The 26,109-nt window shown below is 54.8% G+C and overlaps 3 protein-coding genes across 4 annotated transcripts in view; 2 read left to right on the top strand and 1 right to left on the bottom strand.

Moving 5' to 3' along the window:
• The first annotated feature begins 158 nt into the window (after positions 1 to 158).
• On the top strand, positions 159 to 5,057 carry MMP15 (matrix metallopeptidase 15). The gene is made up of 10 exons (XM_057412929.1): positions 159 to 298; positions 1,322 to 1,470; positions 1,683 to 1,805; positions 1,921 to 2,228; positions 2,429 to 2,590; positions 2,710 to 2,933; positions 3,078 to 3,216; positions 3,454 to 3,604; positions 3,719 to 3,834; positions 4,069 to 5,057. The coding sequence occupies exons 1-10, from the start codon at positions 191 to 193 to the stop codon at positions 4,509 to 4,511; spliced, it is 1,923 nt and encodes a 640-aa protein (XP_057268912.1). The 5' UTR covers positions 159 to 190; the 3' UTR covers positions 4,512 to 5,057.
• Positions 5,058 to 8,344: 3,287 nt separating this feature from the next.
• EDC4 (enhancer of mRNA decapping 4) overlaps positions 8,345 to 26,109 on the top strand; it is a 227,129-nt gene continuing 209,364 nt past the window's right edge. Inside the window, exon 1 of the mRNA XM_057412914.1 lies at positions 8,345 to 8,351. The gene's annotated coding sequence lies outside the window, so the exon portion shown is untranslated. The remainder of the gene's footprint in view (positions 8,352 to 26,109) is intronic.
• Positions 11,159 to 22,208, bottom strand: CFAP20 (cilia and flagella associated protein 20). Of its 2 annotated transcripts, XM_057412946.1 has the most exons (6): positions 22,105 to 22,208; positions 16,047 to 16,126; positions 14,867 to 14,978; positions 13,655 to 13,843; positions 12,426 to 12,536; positions 11,159 to 11,549 (listed from the first exon to the last, which is right to left on the bottom strand). In XM_057412946.1, exons 1-6 carry the CDS (start codon positions 22,186 to 22,188, stop codon positions 11,544 to 11,546), a joined length of 582 nt encoding a protein of 193 aa, XP_057268929.1. In that variant the 5' UTR covers positions 22,189 to 22,208; the 3' UTR covers positions 11,159 to 11,543. The 2 variants fall into 2 exon arrangements, with proteins under 2 accessions (XP_057268929.1, XP_057268928.1); XM_057412945.1 differs by lacking the exon at positions 11,159 to 11,549 and having other exon boundaries at positions 12,417 to 12,536.

Here is a 26,109-nt window from a genome sequence, read left to right as displayed (position 1 = left end):
CTCCTCTTCTCAGGGCCGAGGAGTCGAGCCGCGCCGCCTGCCAATGCGCCGTGCGCAGCCTCCCGGCCACGGACTATGAAGGCAGCGTAGGTCCGATATCGCCGCGCTGGGCCCAGTCCGGCCCGGCCTGGCCTAGCGCGGCCGTCGGTAGCGTGGTGGTGGTGGGGGTCAGCCTCGAACCGGCGTCAATATGGCAGGAGGTGGCGGCGCCCCCTGCTGGGCGGGCGGGCGCCCCCCGCCTTTCTTGGTGCTGCTGGTGCTGCTGCTGACGGCGGCTGGAGAGGACATCGATGCGGAGGTGAGAGGGGTGCGGGGGCATCCCATGGGATACCCCATTCCTGCCGGTATCCTGCCTGCATCCCTGCCTGCACCTGTAAATGACGGCGCTGTCTGCCCGCGCCGTCAGGGGCAGGCAGCGCCGTCATCCGCAGGTGCAGGCAGGGAAGGATGGAAGGAGGTTTGTCCGGGTCACCCCGGAGGCAGCGGGCAGCATCCGACAAGGGAGAGGAAGAGCTTTGTGCCGCTGTAGGGGGAAGGGGGTGAAAGGGCCTTTGATAAAAGTCAGTGCTCTGCCACCCCGCCTGGGGATGGGGGTAAAATAATGAATGAGTAAAAGATTCTATAAAAAAAAATCGGAATTAAAGCATTCAAGATTAAAAAGAATAAATCAGGAAACGAGAAATTTAAGCAGGATTTAGAAAAAATAACAAAAATATTTTAATATTAAAAAAGGGGGAAAAAAGGAAAAATACCATAATTGGGAAAAAAAAGGAAAAAATGTAAGAATGAAAAGTGATATTTTTATTAAAAACAATAAATTTGAAAATGAAAAATAAAGTGGGATTTAGGAAAAATATTTAAAAATAATTAAAAGAGGAAAAAAGGGAAAATTTGGAAAAAAAAAAAATACAAGAATTAAAATTGATGTTTTTAAAAGAGACACTAAAGCAGGCAGGAGGAGGCAGGGGTTGTGCAGGAAGGAAGAGTCCAGACCAATCTGTCCCACATAATAGAGGGGCATTCTGGGTTGACCTGGGGGTTCTGGCCACTGCCAGCTGCCTTCTGCACCCCCCCGAGACTGGAGGATCTCCAGTATGGAGGATCTCCCCCACTATGATATGGAACAGGGGGGGCTCTTCCCTGTTTCCCAGCTGCTGCTTGCATGCTCTGGCTTGCCTGTGCTGCCTGCCTGGGTGCAGGCACAGATGTTCCGTGACGGGGGGATAGCGCTGGGCGGGAATGGGTCAGGTGCTGCCCCACCAGGGTCTGAAGGAGCTGTGTGTCCCCATGTCCCCCCCTTCCTGCTCACTTCCTGGCGCAGGCATGGCTACGGCTCTATGGGTACCTGCCACAGCCCAGCCGGCACATGTCCACCATGCGCTCGGCTCAGACCTTCTCTGCGGCCCTCACCGAGATGCAGAAGTTCTACGGCATCGCCATCACCGGTGTCCTGGATGAGGAGACCAAGGCGTGAGTTTCTCCATGTCCTCCTGCTCTGTCAGCAGGCAGCTCTGCTCCAGGCCGTTTGGCTCTTTCCCAGAGCATTGCCTGCCTCTGGAAATGTGGGTGCTGTCTCCTGTGGGAACTGGGACAGTTTTGGGGGCTGCTCCCCTGCAGCCAGGACCCACCCTTGCCCTCCATGGCCACGGTGGGCTCACCCTGGCTCGATGTTCTCCTGGCAGGTGGATGAAACGTCCTCGCTGTGGGGTCCCGGACCAGTTTGGAGCGCGGATGAAGTCCAACATGCGGCGAAAGCGGTACGCACTGACAGGGCGGCGCTGGAGCCAGAGTCATCTCACCTTCAGGTACCAAACATTTCCAGGCAGGGCTTCCCACTCCCCCAGCCCGTGGGATGCCATGGACCCCCTCCGGGAGTGAGCACTGTCCCGCGCCACCCCACAGTGAGCTCTGTACCCCCAGCATCCAAAACTACACGGAGAAGCTGGGTCGGTACCACTCATACGAGGCTGTCCGCCGAGCATTCCGGGTGTGGGAGCAAGCCACGCCGCTGGTTTTCCGGGAGGTGCCCTATGAGGACATCCGGCAGAAGCGGAAGAAGGAGGCCGACATCATGGTGCTCTTCGCCTCCGGCTTCCATGGAGACAGCTCCCCCTTTGATGGTGTCGGGGGGTTTTTGGCTCACGCCTACTTTCCCGGCCCTGGCATGGGGGGGGACACGCATTTTGACTTGGATGAGCCCTGGACGCTGGAGAACACAGATGTATCTGGTGAGCTGAGGGCCAAGGAGGTGGTGAAAGCAACCGGAGGAGCCTGTTTGAGGGCAGGGGGATGTATGCCCTGGTATGGGCAGGAGTGGCAGGAGAACAGCTCCCACCAGAGCACCCTCATCGCAAGGTGCTGGGGCCAAGGACCCACCCCACACCTTGTGTCCTCCACCTCATGTTGCTGATGTTGCCTTTCTCTTTAGGAAACAACCTTTTCTTGGTGGCCGTGCACGAGCTGGGGCACTCGCTGGGCTTGGAGCACTCCAGCAACCCCAGCGCAATCATGGCCCCCTTTTACCAGTGGATGGACACAGAGAACTTCCAGCTGCCCGAGGATGACCTCAAGGGCATCCAGCAGCTCTACGGTGAGGAGCTGGGTGGGGGTCGGCTCAGGGGTGGGATGCTGGGCACATGTGTGGAGAAACTGAGGCAGGATGCTGCTGGTCTGCATCACCCCAACCCTTCTTTCACCCACCCCATCCAGGTACCACGGACGGGCACCCTCAGCCCACCAAACCTTTGCCCACCGTGACGCCCCGGAGACCTGGCAGGCCAGACCAGAGACCCCCCAGGCTGCCCCCCCCAGGGAAACCGGACCGACCCCCCAGGCCTGGCAGCCCGGACCGGCCTGACCAGTACGGCCCTGACATCTGTGATGGGAACTTCGACACGGTGGCGGTCCTGCGTGGGGAGATGTTTGTATTCAAGGTACCTGTCAGGACCCCCTACTTCTCCCTCCCCTGGGGATGTTGGGGATACCTGGGTGGGACAAAGCCCCTGGCAAGATGCCTGGTCCTGGGGCTGGCCCCTGTGTCCTCCCCGTTCTCTGCCAACACACTTGTTTCCTACCAGGGTCGGTGGTTCTGGAGAGTCCGGCACAACCGGGTGCTGGACAACTACCCCATGCCCATCGGGCACTTCTGGCGGGGCCTCCCTGGGGACATCGATGCCGCCTACGAGAGGCACGATGGGAGGTTCGTCTTCTTTAAAGGTGAGCAGGGGAGCAGTGTGGGAAGGCCAAGGTGGAGAGGGGGTGAACCCAGTGCTCCCCGTCCCCAGGCCGCTTAGAGCTGGTTCTCTTCACCCCATCCTGATCCACATACCCAGCCAGAGCTGCTGCCTGGTCCTAGAGAGTGGCCACAGGCATCGTATTCCCATCCATATCTCTGTGTGTACCTACAGGTCACTGCTGTCTCACTCCTCCCTTTTCCATCTCCTCCCAATCCAGGTGACCAGTACTGGCTCTTCCGAGAAGCCAACCTGGAGCCTGGGTACCCACAGCCCCTGGTCACCTATGGACAGGGCATCCCCTATGCCAGCATTGACACAGCTGTGTGGTGGGAACCCACAGGCCACACCTTCTTCTTCCGTGGGGACAGGTCAGTGTCTGTGGGGTCTTCCCTGCTCTGCTGGGTCCAGGCCCCAGTAGGGGTGCTCATGGCAGGTATTGCAGAGCCCTGTGCTTCTGCCCGGCTCACCACCAACCTCCCCAGATACTGGCGCTTTAATGAGGACACCCGCGCTGTGGATCCCGGGTACCCGAAGCCCATCTCTGTCTGGGTGGGCATACCTCCCTCACCCAAGGGCGCCTTCCTCAGCCCGGATGCCTGTAAGTAGAGGAGAAGAGGGGTGGGATGGGACCAGAGGGGATGTGGTCACCCCTTTGGTGGCCTGACCTCGAGAGTTGGAGGCTTGGGAGGGTGCCTGGGAATCAGCAGTGAAGCCCTTGCAGAAGGGTTTCACTGGTATCAGAGCAAAACCTGCTGTCCTGGGCATCTGCAGGGGTGAACCTGCCCTGAACCTGCTTAGTTAGCCCTCATCTTCATCTTCTTCCCCCTCCCAGCCTCCACCTACTTCTACAGAGGCACAAAGTACTGGAAATTTGATAATGAGCGGCTCAAGACGGAACCAGGTTATCCCAAATCCATCCTGCGGGACTTCATGGGCTGTCACACGGAGCTGGTCCCAGACCCCCATCCCCACTGGCCCAACAGGGACCAACCCCCCTTCAACCCTGATGGGGACAGGCAGGCCGAAGGTGACGAGGAGGAGGAGGAGGAGGAGGAAGAGGATTATGGTGAGGGTGGCCACCAGCCGGGTAGGGACGTGGATGTGGTGGTGCAGATTGACGAGTACACACGCACCATGAGTGTGGTCATGGTGCTGGTGCTGCTGGTGCTGCTGCTCTGCATCCTCGGCCTCATCTACGTCATTGTCCAGATGCAGAGGAAGGGCACACCGCGGATGCTCTTGTACTGCAAGCGCTCCCTGCAGGAGTGGGTCTGACCCTGCTCCTCCCCAGACCTCCCTACCACCATGGTGCTAACGACGAACCTGACCTACCCTCCCCTTGTCCGCCCCCATGGCCTTGGTCCCGCTGCCCCTTTGTTGCTTGTGCTCCTCCAGCCTCACAAAAGGGGATGTGTCATGTCCTCCTTCAGGTTGGGAACAGGGGATGGTCATGGTGGGGCTGGAGGCCATCCACTTGCCTGTGCCCCTGCCCCAGGCTGTGCCCCTCAGGTTGCCCCTGTCATGCTGTGGCTGTGCCGCATGGGGGGAGCAGGCTGGGGCTGATGACACGTGCTGGCAGGTCTCAGCTGCCAGTACTGCACTGGCCAGGAAGCGCGAGGGGAGGGGGGATGCCGAGCTCGTGGACATGTTTCTTCTTGAACCATGGGGATACAGGAATGTGCCTAAAGATGTCGTGAGGGGGCAAGATGCCACCTTTGCAGCTCCTCTTTGGGCTCAGCTCATCCTGGGCCCTGCCAGGACACAGGGTCCTGTGGGCATGGCCGCCTTGTACGTGTATTAAATGGGTTGGGTGCGTGGAGAGCTGTGGTGCGTCCTTTCTGGGGGACAAACAGATTCGGGGGCAATGTGGGGCCTGCCTGGGGCCTGGGACAGAGGCCAGTGGTGTCCTTGCAGCAGCACCCACTCTGGAGCTGCCACTCCTGGGGCAGTCGGTGGAAGCAGTTTCCCCAGCGGGGAACAGAGCTGCCTTTCAGCAGCTCCCACGGCAGCGGGAATGTTGCTGGAACACAGCTCTCCTTGTTCTCACCCGGCTGGGTGCCCCAGCCCCAGGGTGGCCAGGGCCATTCCCTGCGCAGTGCATGGTGCACGGTCCCTTCTCAAGCGATTTCACTGGGTGCTTCGGCTCCTGGGCCCTGCAGCTGTGGATACTGGGAATGAGCAGTGGAGTGGGAAAGATCAGACCAAGTGGGAGGCGGGGGTAGGGAGTTGGCTTTATCCAGGGAAAAACGTTGCTCAGCTTAGCAGGGTGGAAAACTGAACTGCAGGGGCCTGTGGTGGTGGTGATGGAGATCTGCTTCCCTGGTTCTGCTGGTGCTCAGCAGGGTGGTGAGCCAGGGCTGGGGCTCTGGAGCCATGGGGCAGCTGTGGGGTGGGCAGTTGATACATGGGTGGTGTGGGTCTGACCCATGGAGGGGGTGTGTCTCCTGATGGGACTGGATTCCAGTCACCATCCTCTTTCTCAGGCTTCTTCAGCTTTACCCTCAGCAGGATGGAGCCAGCACCCAGGCCTAGCCTCACCTCCCCATGCAGCTTGGTGCAAGAACCTGACATGGCTTTGCCCAGAGAAGCTGTGGCTGCCCCATCCCTCGCAGTGTTCAAGGCCAGCTTGGATGGGGCTTGGAGCAAGCTGCTCTAGTGGAAGGTGTCCCTGCCTGTGGCAGGGGGTTGGAACTGGATGAGCTTTAAGGTCCCTTCCAACCCAAACCAGGCTGGGATTCTGTGACCTACTCCCCCCCCACCCCTGGGGTTCTGGCTGCTCCTCTGCCATCCCCACACTGCGAGCCCTCATGCAAAAGGATCCTCCCCTTCGAGGGTGAGATGAATCCTTTGTACCCCTCTCCATCCTTCGCCCTCCATGATCCAGAGCTGCTGGCTCAGTGCCCAACTGAGCTACAGCCACTTCCCAGCACTATTACCCTGAGCCACTCATCAACTGCTAATCACTTTAAAAGGAAAGGATCAATCCCGCCTCCTGCCCTTCCCGGAGCTGCTGGCACTGGGGGCATCCCATGGCCTGGGCCACACATCTGCTGCCCTGGCCACCATCCTTTCCCACCCTGGGCAGCAATTCCAGCCACTAGCAGACTCCCTGGGAAACACGCTTGGCTTTGACTTGGCACATCACTGCAGTCAAGCGAGAGGCGAAATCAGGGACAGAAAAACCCTGAAGAATTGTGGGGGAGGTCTCCAGGTCTCCATCTGGATTGTGTTCCATCAGCCTGGCTGTATTGCTTCACATTCCTTGGCTTTAATACATTCCAATTCAGTTTTGACCATTCTGCCCCTGTTCATGCCATGTGGGTTACACCCCAATAGCCCTGCCATGGGGCAGGCCCACAGCCAGCACGGGAAGCAACCAGACAGCACGGACCTGGCCACAAGGTAAAGCCAGAGGAAAGCATGGCCGGGATTAGACGCTCCCAACCCCCTCACTGGAGCTCAAGTGCATTTCCCACAGCACATGCATTTCCCATACTAGATGCACTTCCCAAGGCAGATGCATTTCCGGCAACAGCTCTATTTCCCACGGCAGCTGTGTTCTGCCTGCCTCCTGGGGGTGCTGGGGCTCAGCAGGTTGCAGGGCTCACAGGGGAAGCCGGCCGAGGGTGCCCTGGGCCACATGTGGCAACCCCCTGCCTGGGCAGGGGTTGGGAGCAATTCTCCAGGGGGCAATCAGCAGCACTGGGAGCAGAGGCCTAGGCTGCTGGGGTTGGATGAGTGGGGACATCACTTCCCAGCCCCCTCCTGCTTTTGTCCGGATGCTGCTGCAGTGCCAGGAGCTTCGGGGCCATCTGGAATCACTCATGGACAGCGGCGAGGGATCCCGCGGGAGATAGCCCAGCGCTGTGACAGCGCTGGAGGCTCCTGCTCTGCCTGCAGCAGGGGTACCTCTGACACCCATGGGTGCAGCATCCCAGAGGGCAGGGATGCACCTGCAGCAGGGCACAGCACTTTTGGTGGCCCAGGGGCATGCAAGTCCCTCTCAGCGTGGCCCTGGCAGCCCTATCAGATCCACCCCCAGCTCCCAGCTTCTCAAAAATAGGCTGCAGAAGCCCAACCTGGAAAAGACCCTTGGAAAAGAGCGAGGGGCTTCCAGGCAGAATGAGGCTCCACACACCACTGGAGCATGAGTGATGGGGTGACCAGGGCTGGCAGGGGCTCTCTCTGCCTGCTTGGTCCCATCACAGGAGAAAATGCACTTCCTTCTGCCTCCTCCTCCTCTTCCTCTGCAAGCCAGGGCACAATCCCTGTGTGCATTTGAGGAGAGGACCCGGAAAGCAAGGAGGAAGCCAGGTTCTGTGCAGAGGAAGTACGGGCTGGGCTACGCCAAGCAGCGACCGGCAGCTTCAAGGCCGGAGGAAACGCCACTGGGGATGGAGCAAAGAGCAGTGGGGCCCTGGCAGGGCTCAGACCTGCTGCCTGTGCCCGCTGCAGCACAACCAAGGTGCTGCTGGGCAGGGGCCGGTATCAGCACAGCCCTGATGTGGGGGAACATGACTGCCACCAAGCCTGGCACACGGAACCTGGCACATGTGTGCTCTGCTCGTGCCAGTCACCTCCCTGTGCAACCCTGGGGCAGCCACCAGCCTCCTTCTCTTGTCCCACAGGGAGGAAAGTAATTTCTGGGGCCTCAGGGCCAGCACAGGATGCGACAGTGGAGCAGATGCTCTGCAGGTCTGCTTCAGTAAAGCACAGCATCCATCATCTTACCTCTAGTGGCTCTGAGTCTTTCCCCACCCCATCCCAGGGCACCCCTCAGCACACAGCCGCTCCTTTATCCACATAAAACCTGGTTTGAGTGAACCTGTTTTGCAGGCTGTCAGGGGAAGCTTCACCTCTCTCCTGCAGGCACCAGATTATCCCTCCTGCATGCAGAAGGGGAAAAAGTCCCCACTATGGTCACTCTTTTCCTGGGCAGTTGCCAATGGCAAAACTCAAACTCAGTATTTTCCCTTGCCTCCAGCAGTGCCTGCACCACACAGAGGATCAGCATCAACCTGGAGGTACAGTCCCTCAACACAGATGACTACCTCTGTCCCCAGCCATCCATGGAGATGCAGGATGGGAGGCAGAGAGGGCAAGGAGCAGTTGGGCTCAGATTTTTTTGATCCTTGCCTATTACCTCTGTGATCAAAGCTCTGTGCTTTGTGTCAGGATCCACTTAGTAGGAAGGAGAGACAAAGAGGGAGAGAACAGCCACACGCAGGGACAGGAGCCTGTATCAAGGCCTGACAGCTTCTGCCCCAGCATGGAGCAAACAGATGGGAAGCTCTCCAGGAAAACCCTGTGTCTGCTCCCTGCCACCTGCACAGCAGAGCCACCAGTGCCAAAGGATACCCCAGCCTTGGATCACCCTGCACAGCGCCCATCAGCTGCCCCAGGTTGGTCTGCGCCCATGCCTTGCTCCGAGGTCCTGCAGCAGCCCAGATTTCAAAGAGAAGATTTGCCTTTGATGTAGAAAGCGGGCTTCCAGCACTTAGGTCCTGATCAAAGTGCTTAAGTGAAGGACCTTGCCCCACCCAATGGAATAGGAAGGTGAAGAGCCAGCAAAGGCAAGGAAAATACACCTTTGGGCAGGCCCCAGGTTGAATCCAGTGCTCCCCACAAAGAAAGATTCCTTTCTCTCCCACTAGACATGAGCTGCAATAAGGTCACAGGCAGGAAGGAAAGAGCAGGCAACCCACAGAAAGGTGAACAAGTTGATATTTAAGACTTGTTCCCTATAGGCTGCCTGCACCCAACCAGGATTGCCCCTCTGCTCACCCCATACCACACTTGGGCAGGCCCAGAGCATACAGGCAGCCTCCCACCTCCGCACCCACGTCCTTCCTGCTCCCCCCACTCTTCCCATGAAGGAGGATGCTGTGTCTCAGTCAGGGCAAGAGCCATGACCAAAGCAACAAGAAACAGGGTGCTTCATCACAGGAATTCTGCTTGTGCTCATTTACTCTGGAAATGGCTGTGGACAGGATGCCTGTGACTTTCTGGCCTCTCCACCAAGCAGCATCCTTTTCTCCCACAGGAAGAGCATCCAAACTTCACTCACCTTCAGCAAGATAGTTAAAGTTTTGATGGCAGATGGCAAATAGGAGAGGAAGATTTCTTTATGAGCCATCACATAAAACCACCACAATCTGGCCCTGAACAAAAGAGCCAATATGTGATGATGGTCCACTTTGTGCAGCAAGTAAACAGGAAGGTTCGGTATTTTGTTTCCCATTGAAAAATAGACAGAGGGTCCCCACGGATGCAAGGGTTTGTGGCTAGGAGTTTACTCCAGCAAATCCGCTGGCACAGCTCCTAGAGGCTGGGCAGGAATTGGCAGTAGGGCTCATCTAATCTCTCCATGGAGGCAGCCAGCTCAGGGCCCCCGAGAGCACAGTCCCTCTTTAACGCATTAAGGTCACTCGTTCAGAGCAAGGCCAGCTCCTCAGGGACAAGGAGTGACTCCAGCGGGGCGGGAAAAGGCAGCGGCAGCTCCTGGCGAGTGCTTGGCCACCACTGACTGCCAGGAACACCCGCTTCTGAGCAAGGGCTTGTGGGAAAGGCTGCTGGGATCTAATGTATTCCCTCAGCAGCTCCCTCAGCCCTGGCAAGCTTTGCAAATGTGGCAGGAAAACCTTGCCATGGGCTTCATTAAGACCAATCCTTGGCCCACAGCACCACGCAATTCCACTTAACTTAATCTCAAATCCAGCCAAGCCTTGACAGATGTCAAAGCCCACGTGGGCTTCCCTGTCTTGGCTCCTTAGAGCCACCATGCTACTCAGCTGCTATAAAAATTGGAAGGGTCTCCTCCAGCAAGCCTTCTGCAACTGCAATCCAGCATCACATGGCAGCACATCCAGGTCAAAGCCCACTAGCTTTAAAGGTGCCACAGAGATAAAGCAGGGTCCGTACAGAGGAGCTGCTGATTGTAAGGGTACAGACATACCAAAACTTTAAACCAGGTGGAGAGTCAGTGGTCAGGATTAAGCCCAGATGTCCCACAACAGGCTCTCTTCCTCCTGAGAGAGACTAGCTTTGTCTTATGGACAATAGTGACAGTGAAGTCTTCCCAAATAACTGCACAGCCCAGCACCAGGGAAGGATCAGGACCTGCCTTCGGTACCTACCCCTAAGAGTAGCTGTGGGAGCCTCGTCCAGGGACGAAAGGCACCAGCTGCTCCCAGACTCTCTGTTACTGGAGGAGGGCTGCAGCTTCCCCTCTGAAAGCCTTTCCACAACAAAGGCAGATTGGTTTGAGGCAGGGAAGGGCAGCTTCAGCACAGGAAAAGACTTCCGCTCCTGTTATGCTGCTTTGCTAAATCTCCCCTTTGATCCCTGGGGAGAAGGACAATTTGGCAGCTGGAAGACTATTGTGAGCCTCTTGCTATAAGTAGCTGCAAAAGGCTTGGATGAGAGCTGGGCTGAGTTGGTTAACTACACAGCCAGTAGAGCTGTGCCCTAATAGGCAGATTAAGACCAATTTGTCACTGCTGCGACAACAGCTTCAAGAAGGGAATGAAAAACCCATTCCCATGGATTAGAAGTTAACGGCATGAGTTTTTGTCATAGGCAGAGTCCCACAATTTTCAAGACAGATTCTTCCTCCTCTGTGGAAACCTTATTATTTTTCCTCTCTCTAGGTTGCTGCTGTTCATGTCTGTGCCATCCCTTGAACAGTGAGGGTGCCAATCAAAGTCACATTCAGAGGCAAATTCTAACATCTGGGTTCCTAAAGAAATTCTTCAGCACTTTCTGAAGGACTAATATGTGCAACTTAAAGGATCCATCAAAAGAGAAAAAAGCCAGAAGCAGACTTAGAGTCCAGTGTTTAATAACTTTCCAAGAGTCGAGTATTACAACCATATTGAGAGCACATATAAAACAAGAGATGGAAAACAATGGAATTTAAAAAAAAAAAAATAACATTGGTGTCTTCAAGAGGGCACACTTAACCCCATAATTCCTGCTGAATCTCCTCCTTGGAGGCACAGTGGCCACTTGGAGCAACCCCTCTGTGCAACACAAGATCAGTAACAGGCCACTTGCAGTGTTGGAGCTCAGCACTTTAGGAACAGCTGAGAAAACTCTGATTCTGTACAATCCACACACCAAAAAGTAGTCCCAGAGCTGTTACATGGTTAACTGTGTGCTGTCCAGAAGAGGGATACCAGCTGAATCAAAGTTACCGTAGGCAAGGTGAGCTGATCTAAAACTTGGTCTCAGTAGGGCCTTCTCTTCCACCTGCTTTTGTTTTGGGACTGACCCCAAACATTTCTCACATCTCTTCCCAACGTGGTCTTATTGCTGGACAGAGCAGGGAGAAGAAAGGAGACACTTAGCAGACTTGGCAACACCAAGACAATGCTACTGGGAGGGCCCCAAGCACTCGCCAAACACTCCTGGGAGGCTGCACTGCCAACAGGGCAGTGACAGGCTCCCCAAAGGGGTGACGTACAGTCACAGTGTTAACTCCCTTCTACCTCCCACTGAGACCAGCATCCAACATCCTCCCTCAGCTCCTTGAAATTCTGTTCAGAAATCTTCTCTGCTAAAAGCAGCACATGCACTGGGACAAGCTGGTCTTGGCAAAGAGAGTGCTTCCTCACAGTCCTCGAGAGTGCTGCCAATATGCCAGGGACTCCTCTCCCATCACCCAGTGGGGCACAGCTTGGCCTCTCCTGCTGGGCAGCCACAACCTTGCTTATTCCCTTCCCTCTTAGCACCACCATCTGCACTCAGTAGGGAAGAGATGAGAGGGGAGTAATGTGAGACACAAACAGCATCTCTCTTGGAATAAAAGTGTGGAGCTGCAGCTAGCTCTGAAGAGCAAAGCTGCTGTGCTGAGTCACCAGTGAAAGCTCTGAAGAGGTGCTGGGAGGCTGCCACCCTGCCCAGAGCCCTCCAGCATGAAAAGGAAGGACATGGGGAGCAGCTGCACAGCTCACCCTACTCCTAGATGGGAATGACGTCTATGTGCTTTGACAGGAAAGTCACTCAGCGAGGCACCCCGACACATGGCTCACCCTGCCAGCAGTGACGGTCCTCCTGGGCTGATGGCTAAAGCTGTAAGGGTTCAGCTGCTAGAAGGAACTCTGGATTGCGGAGGCAGTGGGAGGAGGAATAGGAATGCTAGCCTGGCCCAGCTGGTGCTCCCACCCTGCCTGCACAGGGCTAGCTCACCTTGGCCTTGTTCTGGACTGGCAGATACAGCTTGAACTCAGCTGGGAGCTCGTCCTCCGAGTACAGCCGGTCAGAGAAGTACACCCGTCGGATGCGACAGTTGGCGTGGATCTGAGAGTCAAAACAGAGTCAGTCCATTTTCCATGTGGTATCTCCACATCCAGCTGTGTTGTGATGCAACAGCCTGGGTTCCTTGGTTCAACAGATGGAGAAGAGACCTCACTGCCTCTCTCTGAATCTGACAGGGCATCACAGAAGAAACAGTGGCCCATGCCCCCTATTTTGCGCTAGATGATCTCCAGTGATGGAAACTGGCTCAAGAGATTTGGCCAAGCTCTGGCATCTCTTCAAATTGATATCTGCCTTAGTTGCTTAGAGGGTCCTTTGCTGTGAACCCACCTCTGCTTCTCTCCTGACAGCAGGATTTGCCAGAACACTCCTAGCCTCCGCTTGCTGCATTTTTAACACTCTCTCCTCACAGCCTCCCTGAGGTCAGGAATGAGATTGTCCAGTCTGTACTGCCTCCACGATCAGCTGGCAGCAAAGGAGTCACTCCAGTCCTCCTCATGGCTATGTGAGAGGACAGGCATTTCACAGACTGCCTGTCCATCTCAGAACTGCAGCAGTCCCACCACACTAAGAACAGACACATGCTGCACATGGGCATTCCTCAAAGTAATGCATACCTCTGGACACAGGGAACATGAATCCCTAGCCTATGGAACTTCATGCCCTCAGCAGGAACAAACATTGTGTCAGCTCTTGTCCAGGGTGCTCAGTGAAGGCTCCATACACACTAGGAAATAAACTTGACCAGGGATACCTACAGCCTGTGACACTCTGGTTCTATACCAGCCAGGCTCCCACTCCTCCAGTGGCTGTCTGGATAGTAAGGCAGCACACAGCTAATTCCCAGCAGACCTTCCCCCAGCAGGATACGTTGCACACTGCTGTGAACTTTAGGTGGACTGCCACTCCTACCCTAACCAACATCCAGCAAGAGAAACAAGATGGAAATGGGCTTCTTCATCCCAGTCTAGTCCAGTGAAGTGACACAGCACCAAGACCTCCGCTGCCTCAGTCAGGTCTTTGCTTCCTTCCCACACTGTTTTGTGAAGAGTACGACTGACAAAGGATCAGGTCAGGGCTAAGCCCAGATTCCCAACCTACAGCAAGGCAGCAAGACTACCAACCATGGGTGTGTGTGGGCAGGCCATGCCTCTGCTCACCTGAACTCTTAGGGTCTCAATGTAGTTTGTCCCATAGGCCCGGCGTGTGAAGTCTGACAAGTTGAACTGGATTTGGTTCCAGCCATCATCCAGCCGCATGGGCATGGTGCAGATGAAGGGCTTCACCCGGGTTGTGCTCTGGTAGTTACTTGCTCGGAAACGTCGGCGAACATTCTTATCATCCAGGACCTGGGGTGAGGAAGTGAGGCTGCTGAACCTGGCAGCTGGGCCCCCAGCTCCCCAAGACAACAGCTCTTCCAGACTCAGGCTCTGCCCATCTCAGAGGGGGCTCTCCCCCACCTTCATGTCACAGCAGAAGTATTTTCAACTCACAACAGACCCTTTTTCAGTAATAGCAGCAACATGCTTGAGAGCTGAGTGACGTCCCCATAGCAGATCTAACACAACAGAAGAACATGGAACTGCTCAAGTGAGTCCAGAGGAGGCTACAAAGATGCTCCAAACACTGGAGCAGCTCTGCTCTGGAGACAGGCTGAGAGAGCTGGGCTGGTTCAGCCTGGAGAAGAGAACGTTCCAGGAGACCATAGAGCAGCTTCCAGTGCCTAAAGGTGCTACAAGAAATCAGGAGAGGGGCTTTGGACAAGGACCTGTAGGGACAGGACAATGGGGAATGGCTTTAACCTGACAGAGGGGACACTGAGACAAGATCTTAGGAAGAAATTCTTCTCTGTGAGGGTGGTGAGGCCTTTGCACAGGCTGCTCAGAGAAGCTGTGGCTGCTCCATCCCTAGCAGCGCCTAAGCCCAGGTTGGATGGGGCTTGGAGCAACCTCGTCTAGTGGAAGGTGTCCCTGACCTGTAGGGACAGGACAATGGGGAATGGCTTTAACCTGACAGAGGGGACACTGAGACAAGATCTTAGGAAGAAATTCTTCTCTGTGAGGGTGGTGAGGCCTTTGCACAGGCTGCTCAGAGAAGCTGTGGCTGCTCCATCCCTAGCAGCGCCTAAGCCCAGGTTGGATGGGGCTTGGAGCAACCTCGTCTAGCGGAAGGTGTCCCTGCCCGTGGCAGGGGGTTGGAACTGGATCAGCTTTAACCCAAATTATTCCATGATACTATGATCACATGGTCAAGGAAGCAAAACTGTTTTGGAGACTACTCGCTGTCTTGATTGAGCTCCAGAGTAAGACTGCAGCCTTCTGGCACCTTCCTCGCCTATCCCTGGATGGGCCTCCCCACTGCATGTTCCTCACCTGCACTTCAAATGTGAAGTATTTCTTCAGGTTCTTGATGATCATCACTAGGAAAGGTAGTTTGATGCCTAGGGTCTTCTTTGGGTCCGCAGGGCATGTGATGTAGGTCGTACTGAGAGGACAGAAAAACGCTTTAGGATCTCACACAGCACAAAGCACACAGCCCAAGTCACTCCCTTGACCTAATGCAATCTTGGAGGGCAGGCAAAAAGAGATAAGATCTCAGCAAGAACCAGCGCTTCCTTTAATGGGAGGCAGAGCTTCAGAGGTAGCTGCATGGAAAGCGAGATAAAAGGCTCAAAGAATGCATTTCAAATCCTACTTTTCTCACCCAGGGCATGAACCACCTTCCTGGACAGCTTCACCTCCCCAGTTTCACAGCCATGTCAGTGCTGTTTCTTAATGCAACCTTCTCCTCCCCTTGACTGAACAGGTAGAGCCCTCCAGAGCACAGCAGAGGCCCCGTGTGCCCTATGAGTCTGGGAACACAGAAGTGGTGAGCCCTAGCTGCGCACATCACTCCTGGCAAACTCTGCATCAACACGTCTCGGGAGGAAGGGAAGCACAGTCTCAGCCTGGCTGCATAAGAGGAGCCTCCACTGCCCTTATAAGGAGCTCCCTGCTCCAATGGCCCCTGGAGAAGCCCTGGAGAGGCTGAACCCACTGGCAGAGCTGGAGTCACTCTCCCCAGCTGATGAAGACGAGGAGCGAAGCACCACAAGCAACTCCCCTCATACATCTGCCTTTGATATCCCTGCTGTCACATGGGGAGAGCAGCAGAGCAGGCCTAAGACAATAAAAGATGCAGCATGCAGAGTGCTGCTTTCTCAGTAATTGGCAGCACTGACAGGGGACTGGGATTCAAATACAGCCTTTTCCCCCCTGCCAAGTGATGGAAAAATAATGGGATTTTGTTTTTATTATTTTTCCCTTAGCCCCACTGAGGATGACAGAGAGCTCTCCAAGCACATCCAGGGAAAGGCACTCTGGTACAGTGTGGTACAGTGCCTTACACAGAAGGGTAGCAGGCATCTGACCCCAGAAACTATTCTTCAATTTATTGAGAAAGAGACAGAAGTCAAGTCTGAAGGAGATGTCTGCTGGGCACCACCATCTTTCACTCTGCTCCAGGGCCAAGCCCCCAGGGCACATTAGGGCAAAATAAGATGCCTTCTCCTACCTGACGTTAGTTCCTTCAATCTCCAGCACCAAGGACTGAATGTCATTGTCAGTGATTCGTTTGATGTGGCCATTGCGCACCTGGAAGAAATCAGGGCAAACAGCACAGGTTTCCTTTACTTGAGAGGGAAACAAGAGGCACCCAGAGCTCCACTGAGAGAGGGAAACATCCCAGGAGGACCCATCTATGTTCACTTGGCTCCCATTGTTTTGGCCATCCCTGTTTCCAAGGCTTTGCTCACTGCCTCAGAGTGCCAGGACTCCAAGCAAGAGTTTAGGTCCCAGCTTGCTGCATGGAGATAAAGTCCAAGACTTTGGTCTATCCAGACATGCTACAGTGAACACCACTGACTCCAGCCTCATGTTAGATGCCCAAATAAACAAACATTAAAGTGTCAGAGGAAGATCAAACTAGAGTGGGATAAAGCGTAAAAATAAGTAAAAGCAATACAGAAGCAAAGGGAGCCACTAGAAGCCATGGGTCACCAAGGGGGTCTTGGTCCATACTGCTGGCATGCTTGGCTGCCTCTGTGGAAGAGCAGAGCCAGATGAAAGCCTGGCTAGAATTCATCATAGTTCTAGCACATACAAGTGCAGAAGCATCGTCTGCTCTGCTGAGGGGCACAGGCATTTGGCTACTTGGATGCAGCCAGCTGCCCACAAAGTTCAGGGAGGCCAGGACTAACACAAATTCATTTTTCTCCACAAGCAATGTGGCTGAATCCCAGCGGCTGAGGATTTATTGTTTTAATGAAGCACCTCACTTCCCCTCGAATTTATCTCCATTTAAAAGCACTTTTGCTAATTAAGCCCTCTGCTCTTTCCCAGTGCTAGATCAGCAAATGGTAATGCTCCTTCCGGCTCCATGAATTAACTTCTGCAGTACCTATCACCACTGCTAATCCATAGGATGCATTAAATTTCTAATGGGATGGTTTGAGTGATAAGGTACAAAATGATTTAAAGGTTTAACAATTCATCTTCACATTTCAGTTCTTCAGAGGGATGTACGTGGGCGATACTGCACAAATCTGCTGGAAGAAAGAGATAAGCCCTGTGAGCAGCCCACAACCCAACCTGTCTCTACATGTGCTGCTGCTAAGGATGAGAGTCAGCTGAGCATGCCAAGCTGCTCTTAACACTGCCTCAAGCCCGACAGATACTTCCAGAAAACATTAAGCTCACAGGGAGGATCCTTAGGATAACCAGATCCCTCCTTTGTAACAAAAGCAACTCCCAGGGATTTATAGGTCTGTTGAGGAGAACACCCCCACACCCCAGCGCTGCATCCTGAGCGTGAGCAGCAGGTGAGGGACGGGATTCTGCCCCTATGCTCCTCTCTGGGGAGATCCCCCTGCCCCCGCAGTCCTGCATCCAGCTCTAGGGCAACAACACAAGACAGACGTGGAGCTGTGCACAGAAATGCTGCAAGGGCTGGAGCAGCTCTGCTCTGGAGCCAGGCTGAGAGAGCTGGGCTGGTTCAGCCTGGAGAAAGCTCCTTAAAGGGAGACCTTAGAGCAGCTCCAGTGCCTAAAGGTGCTACAAGAAACCTGGAGAGGGGCCTTGGACAAGGGCCTGGCAGTGTTCAAGGCCAGGCTGGACAGGGCCTGGAGCAACCTGCTCTAGTGGAAGGTGTCCCTGTCTGTGGCAGGGGGTTGGAACTGGATGGGCTTTAAGGTCCCTTCCAACCCAAACCAGGCTGTGATTCTGTGATCCTGTGAAACACCCCAGCTCAGCCCCTCGGCTCCCTCTGGAGCCCAGGTCTGTGACACACGCTGAGCTAACCTGTCTGCTGCAGGAACCACCTCCCTGACAGGGCCACACTTGGTCACAGCCAGAGGAGCACTTTATCTTCCTCCTCTAGCTCTGGCATCCCTTCTCAGTGAGCTCTCACAGCAAAAGGCAATGTCCAGCTCCATCAGGCAGAGCTGCCAGCCCTGCGCAGTACAGGGTATGAGGGACAGTCATGCTCACAGTGTCTACTCAGCAAGAGCTCCTGGTCTTCAGCGGCTTCCTCCTACCTCATGGAAACTCAGAGAGAAAAGGCTGCAGAAAAATTTAGAAGTCTAAGTGAAAGATTCTGCATTTCTACTTGGCCAATATTCTCTAGCCATCCTAGGCCTAAGAAGCTGTATTTCTGAAGCTGGAAAAAAGGGTAACAGACTTCACAGAAAATAAAAGTGCTTCAAATGCCTAATAGCCTCTGAATCAGGATAACTGGGAAGTTACCCACTGTCTAAAGACAAACTGAAAAAGCATTTTTTTGCAGACACAAAGCTCAAACCTTGAAGAGTTTGGAGAGAGCAGCAGCTTCAGACATTTGTGTCTGAAGACATACATTTCTGGCGGCTGCTGTTGGTGCTAGCAACACGCGTCACATATAACAAAGGCCAGAGGAAGAGCAGCGAGGAGCCATCCTCCCCAGGCCCAGCCACCCACCCCAGTGGACGGGACACCACAGTCCAAGGCCGACCTCTGGAGGCTCACTCCTGCATTGCTGCCAGCAACCCCAGTTAAGAGATTGCAGAATACCAGACTGGTTTGGGTTGGAAGGGTCCTTAAAGCTCATCCAGTTCCAACGCCCTGCCACGGGCAGGGACACCTTCCACTAGACCAGGCTGCTCCAAGACCCATCCAAACTGGCCTTGAACACTGCCAGGGATGGGGCAGCCACAGCTTCTCTGGGTAACCTGTGCCAGTGCCTCAGCAACCTCACACGGAAGAACTTCTTCCCAAGATCTCATCTCAGTCTCCCCTCTGTCAGGTTAAAGCCATTCCCCTTGTCCTGTCCCTACAGGCCCTTGTCCATGGCCCCTCTCCAGGTTTCTTGTAGCCCCTTTAGGCACTGGAGCTGCTTTAAGGTTTCCCTTTAAGGAACTTTATCCAGGCTGAACCAGCCCAGCTCTCTCAGCCTGTCTCCAAAGCAGAGCTGCTCCAGCCCTCACAGCATCTCTGTGGCCTCCTCTGCACTCACTCCAACAGCTCCACATCCCTCTTCTATTGTTGTCCCACAGCAGGACACAGGACTGCAGTGGGGGTCTCCCCAGAGTGCAGCAGAGGGGCAGAATCCCCTCCCTTGACCTGCTGCTCATACTCTGGGGATGCAGCCCAGCACACGGGCGTAGTTCTGGGCTCAAGCACACACTGAAGCCGGGTCATGGGGAGCTTCTTATCTTCCAGCACCCCAAGTCCTTCTCCTCAGGGCTGCTCCATTCAGTGTATGCCCAGCCTGTGTTTATGTCAGCAACAGCAAGCTGAAACAGGGCCAGTGCCATCACCCAGACTACTGTAGGCATGGGTACAGCGCTTCACTCAGGACAGGCCAGCACTTCTCAAAGCCACTGCTGCATCCAGAATAGGCACAAGGCTCTTTGTGCCAACCTCTGTCCCCCAGGGAGGGAGAAGGGGCATAACAAGAGGCAAAAGCAGGAGCTACCTGGCTCTGCTGTAGCACTTGATGCACACAGGTTCAGGAATGAGCAAGCAGCATGGCCTGTGTTTTCATGATGCAGAGATCTGGGGCAGCCCAGACAAGGATGCTGTGTGAAAGAACTACAGTCAGACGAAAGCTGCAAGACAGACCCTGCCACAGCATTTCAGGGACTTGATCCTGGCCATGCTCATCAGGGAAACTGCTATCTACATCCTGGTGATGTTTGATATTCAGGCAGGTGAACACTAGCTGACCCTGAATTCTCCCCACAGCATCAGAAATTGCTCATGACACCGCACATCAACACGCCAGCAGAATGAACATGGAGAAATCAGCAAGAGGATCAATGGGATTGACAAGTTCCATCCAAATGTTCCCCCTCTTTTCTCTGCAGAAAAGTCTGCAAGTCCCCTGGAGACTGGTCAGTGTGTTACCAAGCACTGTGGAGGGGACCATGGTGACAGGATGTGGAAGGAATTACAGAGGACTCAGAACAACACAGTGCTGGAAGGCAAACAGCAACCACCTTGCACACAGGTCTCCGTAACAGACACTGAAGGCAGGACAAGAGAGCACAGCCCAGCAGCTACTGGTTCTCTGCACACAAGGCTGGAGGAGGAACCTCTGCCTGCAGAGAGAGTGGGACAGTCACCACACTCTTCCCAAGGCCTGGACACTTCAGTCCTGCCAGAATCCCCCGGGACAGCATTCCTCCTGCTGCTGCAAACACACCAAAGGTGTCAGAATAGGAATGCCCAAGCTATTACAAACCCACCAACCCAACTCCTTTAATGGAAAAGTGAGGTAAAAGAGCAAGCCATGCCAATATCTACAGGCAAACTCATCAAAAAGCCCACTCTGGTTTCACACGACACTTTTGTGAGCATGGCAGTCCTCACAACAAGCTTGCCTAAGCTGGCTGTGCTTCTTCAGGCTGTGAGTGAGGAAGACTACCACATGAAAGCCCTACAGCAGGCAGTGGAAACAGCCTGCACACCCAGCTGCTGCTTGAGGACCTTTCTGACTGTCTTTTTGACCAACCCAGGAACTACTGCACCAGAGCAGAGTGTTGCCCATGTCCACCCTGCAAGCAGAACTCCTGCTGGCAACCCCACCAGCTGCACATCGCAGCCACGTCACCCTGCACAGCACAATTCATTTTGGAAGGTACCTCAGAAAGGTACCCAGATTGCTCATGGCCTCATCCAGTCTGGAGGCACACTACATCCCTTTCGTCTAAGAGTCTTTAATGCATCCCATCCTCACACCACCCAAATAAGCTGCTGGCACTCTTTTAAAGTCCCCAATATTGGTGCAAAAGCCCTACTGCATGCACATGCACCCAGCCAGGCTATGACAGGCAGCCCAGCTCTTTACAGAGCTGCATGGGTACCCCACTGATGGGAAATGGGGTGGGTCTGCGCTGCCTGTCCCCTATTCCATGACCTGTAAATGCTCCCATGAGCCCATCGAGGTCAAACAACATGGCTGCCTGCTGAATTGCCTCAAAAGCCTTCACTCCTGCTGAAATCACAAGAAATTCAGGTCAGGTTCAAGCAGAGGTAACTAAACACAGCTCATCATCTCAGAGAGGAAAGCTTCCTCTCAGAAGGTGCAAGAAGCACTTTGCAGAATCCCTTTTAGGCAGCAACACAGCCATGGGTGGTTTGTGAAGGGGAGGAAGCAACAGGTCTCAACACCTCCAAACTTCCTGATCAGGGCTCCCCGATGTGAGATACCCCAGGAAAGGCAGGGGACCCTCAACAGAACCCCTTCAGAACCAGCCAGAAAGTGAAGAAACAAACAGCTGAAACACTCATGACTTCTCATACACCCCAAAAGCCACCACACAACCCACCTCTGAATGCCTTTAGTAAGCCTGTTTAAAGTGTGTCAAGCAGGAGAGCAGAGCCCCATGGCAGTTACATCCAGCTTCCTGGGGAAGCCGCTGCATAGAATCATAGAACAGTTTGGGCTGGAAGATGGTAAGGGTTTAGGGTTAAGGGTTAGGGTTTAGGGGTATGGGCCAGAGATCAGTCCACCATCTAGTCCAACCCCCTGCAACACACAAGTTCATCTTCATCTAGATCAGGCTGATGAGATCCACATCCAGGCTGCTCTTTAATGTCTCCATCAGTGGTGCATCCACCACCTCTCTGGGCAACCTGGGTCAGGGCCTCACCACCCTCAATATAAAGAATCTCTTCCTGATGTCCAGCCTGAATTCCCTCTTTCAGTTTAACACCACCACCTCTCATCCTGTCACACAAGCCCTGCTAAAAAGCCTCGCCCCATCTTTCCTACAGGCCCCTTTTAAGAATGGAAGGCTGCAATAAGGTCTCCCCAGAGCCTTCTCCAGGCTGAACAAGCCCAATTGTCTCAGCCTGTCTCCAGAGCAGAACTGCTCCAGCCCTCGGACCCCGGCCTGGCTGCTGCCCTGGCAGCGCTCTGCTCAACAACGGCAGAAGACCCCGTGACGCGGACACATTCTCCTCCACAATCAACAGCCCGGGGGTCCCGGTCACCTCGCACTGGCGGCTCAGGCACCGGCGGCCACCCGAGCGCGGCCCCATCAGCTACAGTGCCAGGCACGCCCTGGGAGGCTGCTCCCGCGGCCCCACCTCACCTTCTTGTCCCAGATCTGGAGCGGCTTGCTGCCGATGCTGTACAGCACCGAGAGGAACCCGCTCTGGAACGTGTTCTTGAACATGGCAGGGCCGCACCAGCCGGCGGTACTTCACACACAGCGCCGTTACCGCAGATCCCTCCGCACCGCCGATCTGCACTTCCCGCTCTCAGCGCCGCCGTCACCACGGAACTACTTCTCGTCCCGTAGTCCTGCCGCTGGGTCTACTTCCGCTGAGTGGCCGGGGTTTGTGGGAGCGCGGTGCCATGGCAACGGCGGCGGGTGTGGTCCGGTGGCGGCAGTCAGCCGCGCGAGGAGGGCGTGGGTTGCGCCCGAGCAGAGCCGGCTGGTCCGCAGCGGCTCGCTGGGCCCAGCGCCTGGCCCCGCCTTGGAACAGCGGCGGGCACGGTCCTGCCGAGGGCTGGGTACCCCCCCGGGCGGGACCGTGCAGGCACCGCTCTGACCCTCCCCTCATACGCTCGGCAAAGGGCAGCCCCGTTGGAGGTCATACGGCCGTAGCTGTGGGAACGGCTGGTGCTGCATCCACTGAGCACTTGGGGCATGGGTGCGTTTTGTCCCTGCACGTGGAAGGAGTTGGAACCGGATGAGTTTTAAGGTTTCTCCCAACCCAAACCAGTCTGGGATTCTGTGGCTTTTAAAACGTCCCAGTTCTCCCCCTGCAGTTCACAACTATAAGACAGAAGGCAACGTTCTGGTTTTCTGTTCCTGCCGCTACACTTGCTCCTGGAGTGTTTCTCAGTTCCAGTTCTCCTGGTTTCTCCTAGGAGCCTCTGTGTCTCTCCATGCTGGTTTTAAAGGACTGGAGCACCCAGATGGTGTTTGCTCCACTTTGCTGCTTCCTTTATCCCCAGACTTGCTCCCAAGCTTCACTTGCCCAATGAGTGCCATCCATCCATCCTTGGAGCAGCAAATGCACATCAGCAGGTACACATGCTCTTTGGAAGCCTGTGTGACCATTACTGCCAGCATCTCCATTAAAACATGTGTGACACATGCTCATGGCTTAGCCCTGTGCCTGTGGATCTGCAGTTTCGGGTAGCAGTACCACAGTGCGAGTACCTCCTGGCACTCCCAAGCTGTTTCCTTTCCTGGGTCTTCCACACCATGGCCAGGCCCTTTCATGTAGTTCTGTGGCCAAGAGAACACAAACACCTTTGGTGGGAGTGGGAATGAAGAATGTTTCAGTCATACAACAGGAGTGGCACATCCCACTCTTTGTCGAGCCATTTCCCACCGTGCTGGTGCCCTGTGGCTGGAGCTGGCTTGCAGCCCTGTGCTCCAAGCGGCACTAACAGGTGCACCAGTGCCAAAGGCTGCTGCCTCATTAAGTCAGAAACCTCTGGGAATCAGCCTTTCCAGCGGAGCCTCCTGCGCATTGGCTGGCACATGCCTCATGCTGAGTGGCACCGTGGCATTTCCACAGCATTTGAGAACCGGGCTGCATCCCCAGAGTGTGAGCAGGAGGTCAAGGGAGGGGATTCTGCCCCTATGCTCCTCTCTGGGGAGACCCCCACTGCAGTCCTGCATCCAGCTCTGGGGCAACAATGCAAGAGGGACATGGAGCTGCTGGAGTGAGTCCAGAGGAGGCCACAGAGATGTTGCAAGGGCTGGAGCAGCTCTGCTATGGAGGCAGGCTGAGAGAGCTGGGCTGGTTCAGCCCGGAGAAGAGAAGGCTCCTTAAGGGGAGACCTTAAAGCAGCTCCAGTGCCTAAAGGGGCTACAAGAAACCTGGAGAGAGGCTTTGGACAAGGGCTTGTAGGGGGAATAGCTTTAACCTGACAGAGGGGAGATTGAGATGAGCTCTTCAGAAGAAGTTCTTCCCTATGAAGGTGGTGAGGCCCTGGCACAGGTTGCCCAGAGAGGCTGTGGCTGCCCCATCTCTGGCAGCGTTCAAGGCCAGTTTGGACGGGGCTTGGAGCAACCTGGTCTAGTGGAAGGTGTCCCTGTCCATGGCGGGGGGTTGGAACTGGATGAGCTTTAAGGTCCCTTCCAACTCAAACCAGGCCAGGATGCTGTGGTTCTATCTCCAGATGTAATGCGCAAGGACAGTGTTGGCAAATGCTCACCTGCACCACTCACAGGCTTTTTGGAAGGATGCACGCTGCTAGGACTGGCTGCAACCAGTACCAAGTGATTCTGTTACCAGCAGGTGCACATGGGTTTTCGCACTCAAGCTCCCTTCCCTGGGACCAGCAGCAGTGATCTCTGCCAGGCTTGCCCCAGAGGTACCTTTAGCCTGGGCAGCTTCAGTATAAGGGAAAACTGTAGGGAAAAGCACACAGGCAGTGAAGGAATGGGATAGTGGAATTGACCACAAATAGTCATACAGAGTCCAGCTGAAGGTTTTTAGATCAGAGTTTGAAGTGTCCCATTAACATCTAAGAGCAAAGCACAGCTCAGACAACCACTAGGATCGCAGTCAGGCTCTCACAGAGCTGCCGGTGAAGCACCATGTCTGTGGGGGTGCTCCTGCAATGAAGAGGCCCATGGGCAGGAGCTCCAGGCTCAGTGCTTTGCAGTGGTGGTGCTATGAAGGAGAAGGGGAGTCTCAGCCCAAGAAAGAGGAAGAGATGGAAGCTACTGCAGTGCAAACACAGCCATGCCCAAGCTCCATGGGCTGAGTAAAGCAGGCACCAGCATCAGCACTCAGGCACCTCCAGAAGAGCGTGGGGGCCTTATGAGTGATACCCAAAAGGTGGCAACAGGCTCCTTTGCCCATGGTGATCTTGTGTACAACTAGTTCCTCCTGCTCTCCTCAGCCAACCTGTCCTAGCAGGTCCCAGCATTCCCCAGTGTGCCTGGTCCTGCCCCACAACTCTCTCCCCACTGAATACTACTCCTCATGCTTCTTTTAAAACTTTTATTCCACAATATAGAATTCTTTTAATTATAATCTAGGGCCATGTCCATTGTGACAGTATAGCCCTGCCACCTCTGTGCCCTGCCAGGGACAGGCGTGAGCTGGCTGACCATGGTCTACCAGAGGTTTAGGGGAACAGCCAGAATGGATTAAGAAACAATAAACCAACTGCTTTGCACACCCTTCATTCATATATCCATGTTTTCTGGGTCAGAAAAGTTCCACAAGGAACCAGAGGCAGAAAACCCACTCAAACTGCAAGAAAGGGCTGTGGTCAGAGGTGGGTGGCAGCTCTCAGCCCTGCCCACACTACACAGTTGGCCTGCCATCACTCTATACATGCTGACAGGACCTTTGGTTTGGTTCTCATTCTGCTATAGAAAATTGGGAGCAACAGCAGTGGACCTGAGGAGACGTTGGAGGAGAGAAGTGTGAGCATCCAGAGCACTGCCACTTGACATAGCTCCTCCAGCACCAGGGGATAAGGAGACAGCTGGGCAAGGTGCCCCATGTCCTGCTACCTGGCCACCCTCTGCATGTCCCTCACAGAATCCTCCCCTGCTATGTAAGGGATGGGAGGGGAGAGGAGAAGGCAGGGTCCAACAAGGCAAGGGGAGACATGGTCCAGCAAAGTGGCACTCTTTTCTCTCCAACCTCCTGAGTTGTCTCTGTCCACTGCCACGAGCATCTCCTCTAGTCCCACTAAAAGCTCTCATCATGCCATAGCACAGTTGCAACAGGCACAGACAAGCTAAGGAAGTTGCTTCCTGCATCTCTCTCCCACCACTTCTCTCAGTGCCTGCTATGGGTCTGGTTTTGAGCCTTTCCTCCTACCAGGTGTTTGGCCAAACCTGCGCTCTACCAGTTGAAAAGCCAGGCCAGGACTCTCCCAGCTTTCTCCAGGAGAAAGCATATGAAGACACGTTCCCCAGTCTTCTGAGGACATGACATGATCTGCTCCAGTTCCTGGCTGTCCTACAGGCAGGATGACACTCTGCTGAGGTCCAGAGGAGAACAGTTTCCTGCCCCAAGTGCTGGGTGTGAAAAACAGGCTTTAGCTGCAGGCTTGTCCAGACTGCCGTTGGGGTCAGGAGACCCCACAACCCTCCTCAGCCCCAGGCTAT

Source organism: Pezoporus wallicus, unplaced genomic scaffold, assembly GCF_028554395.1.
Source record: "Pezoporus wallicus isolate ANWC-B61680 ecotype Strahan unplaced genomic scaffold, APGP_CSIRO_Pwel_v1 contig_13006, whole genome shotgun sequence".
In the NCBI taxonomy this organism is placed as follows: Eukaryota; Metazoa; Chordata; class Aves; order Psittaciformes; family Psittacidae; genus Pezoporus; species Pezoporus wallicus.
Note: the sequence above shows the minus strand (reverse complement) of the source record. Positions and strands in the feature narration are given on the sequence as shown.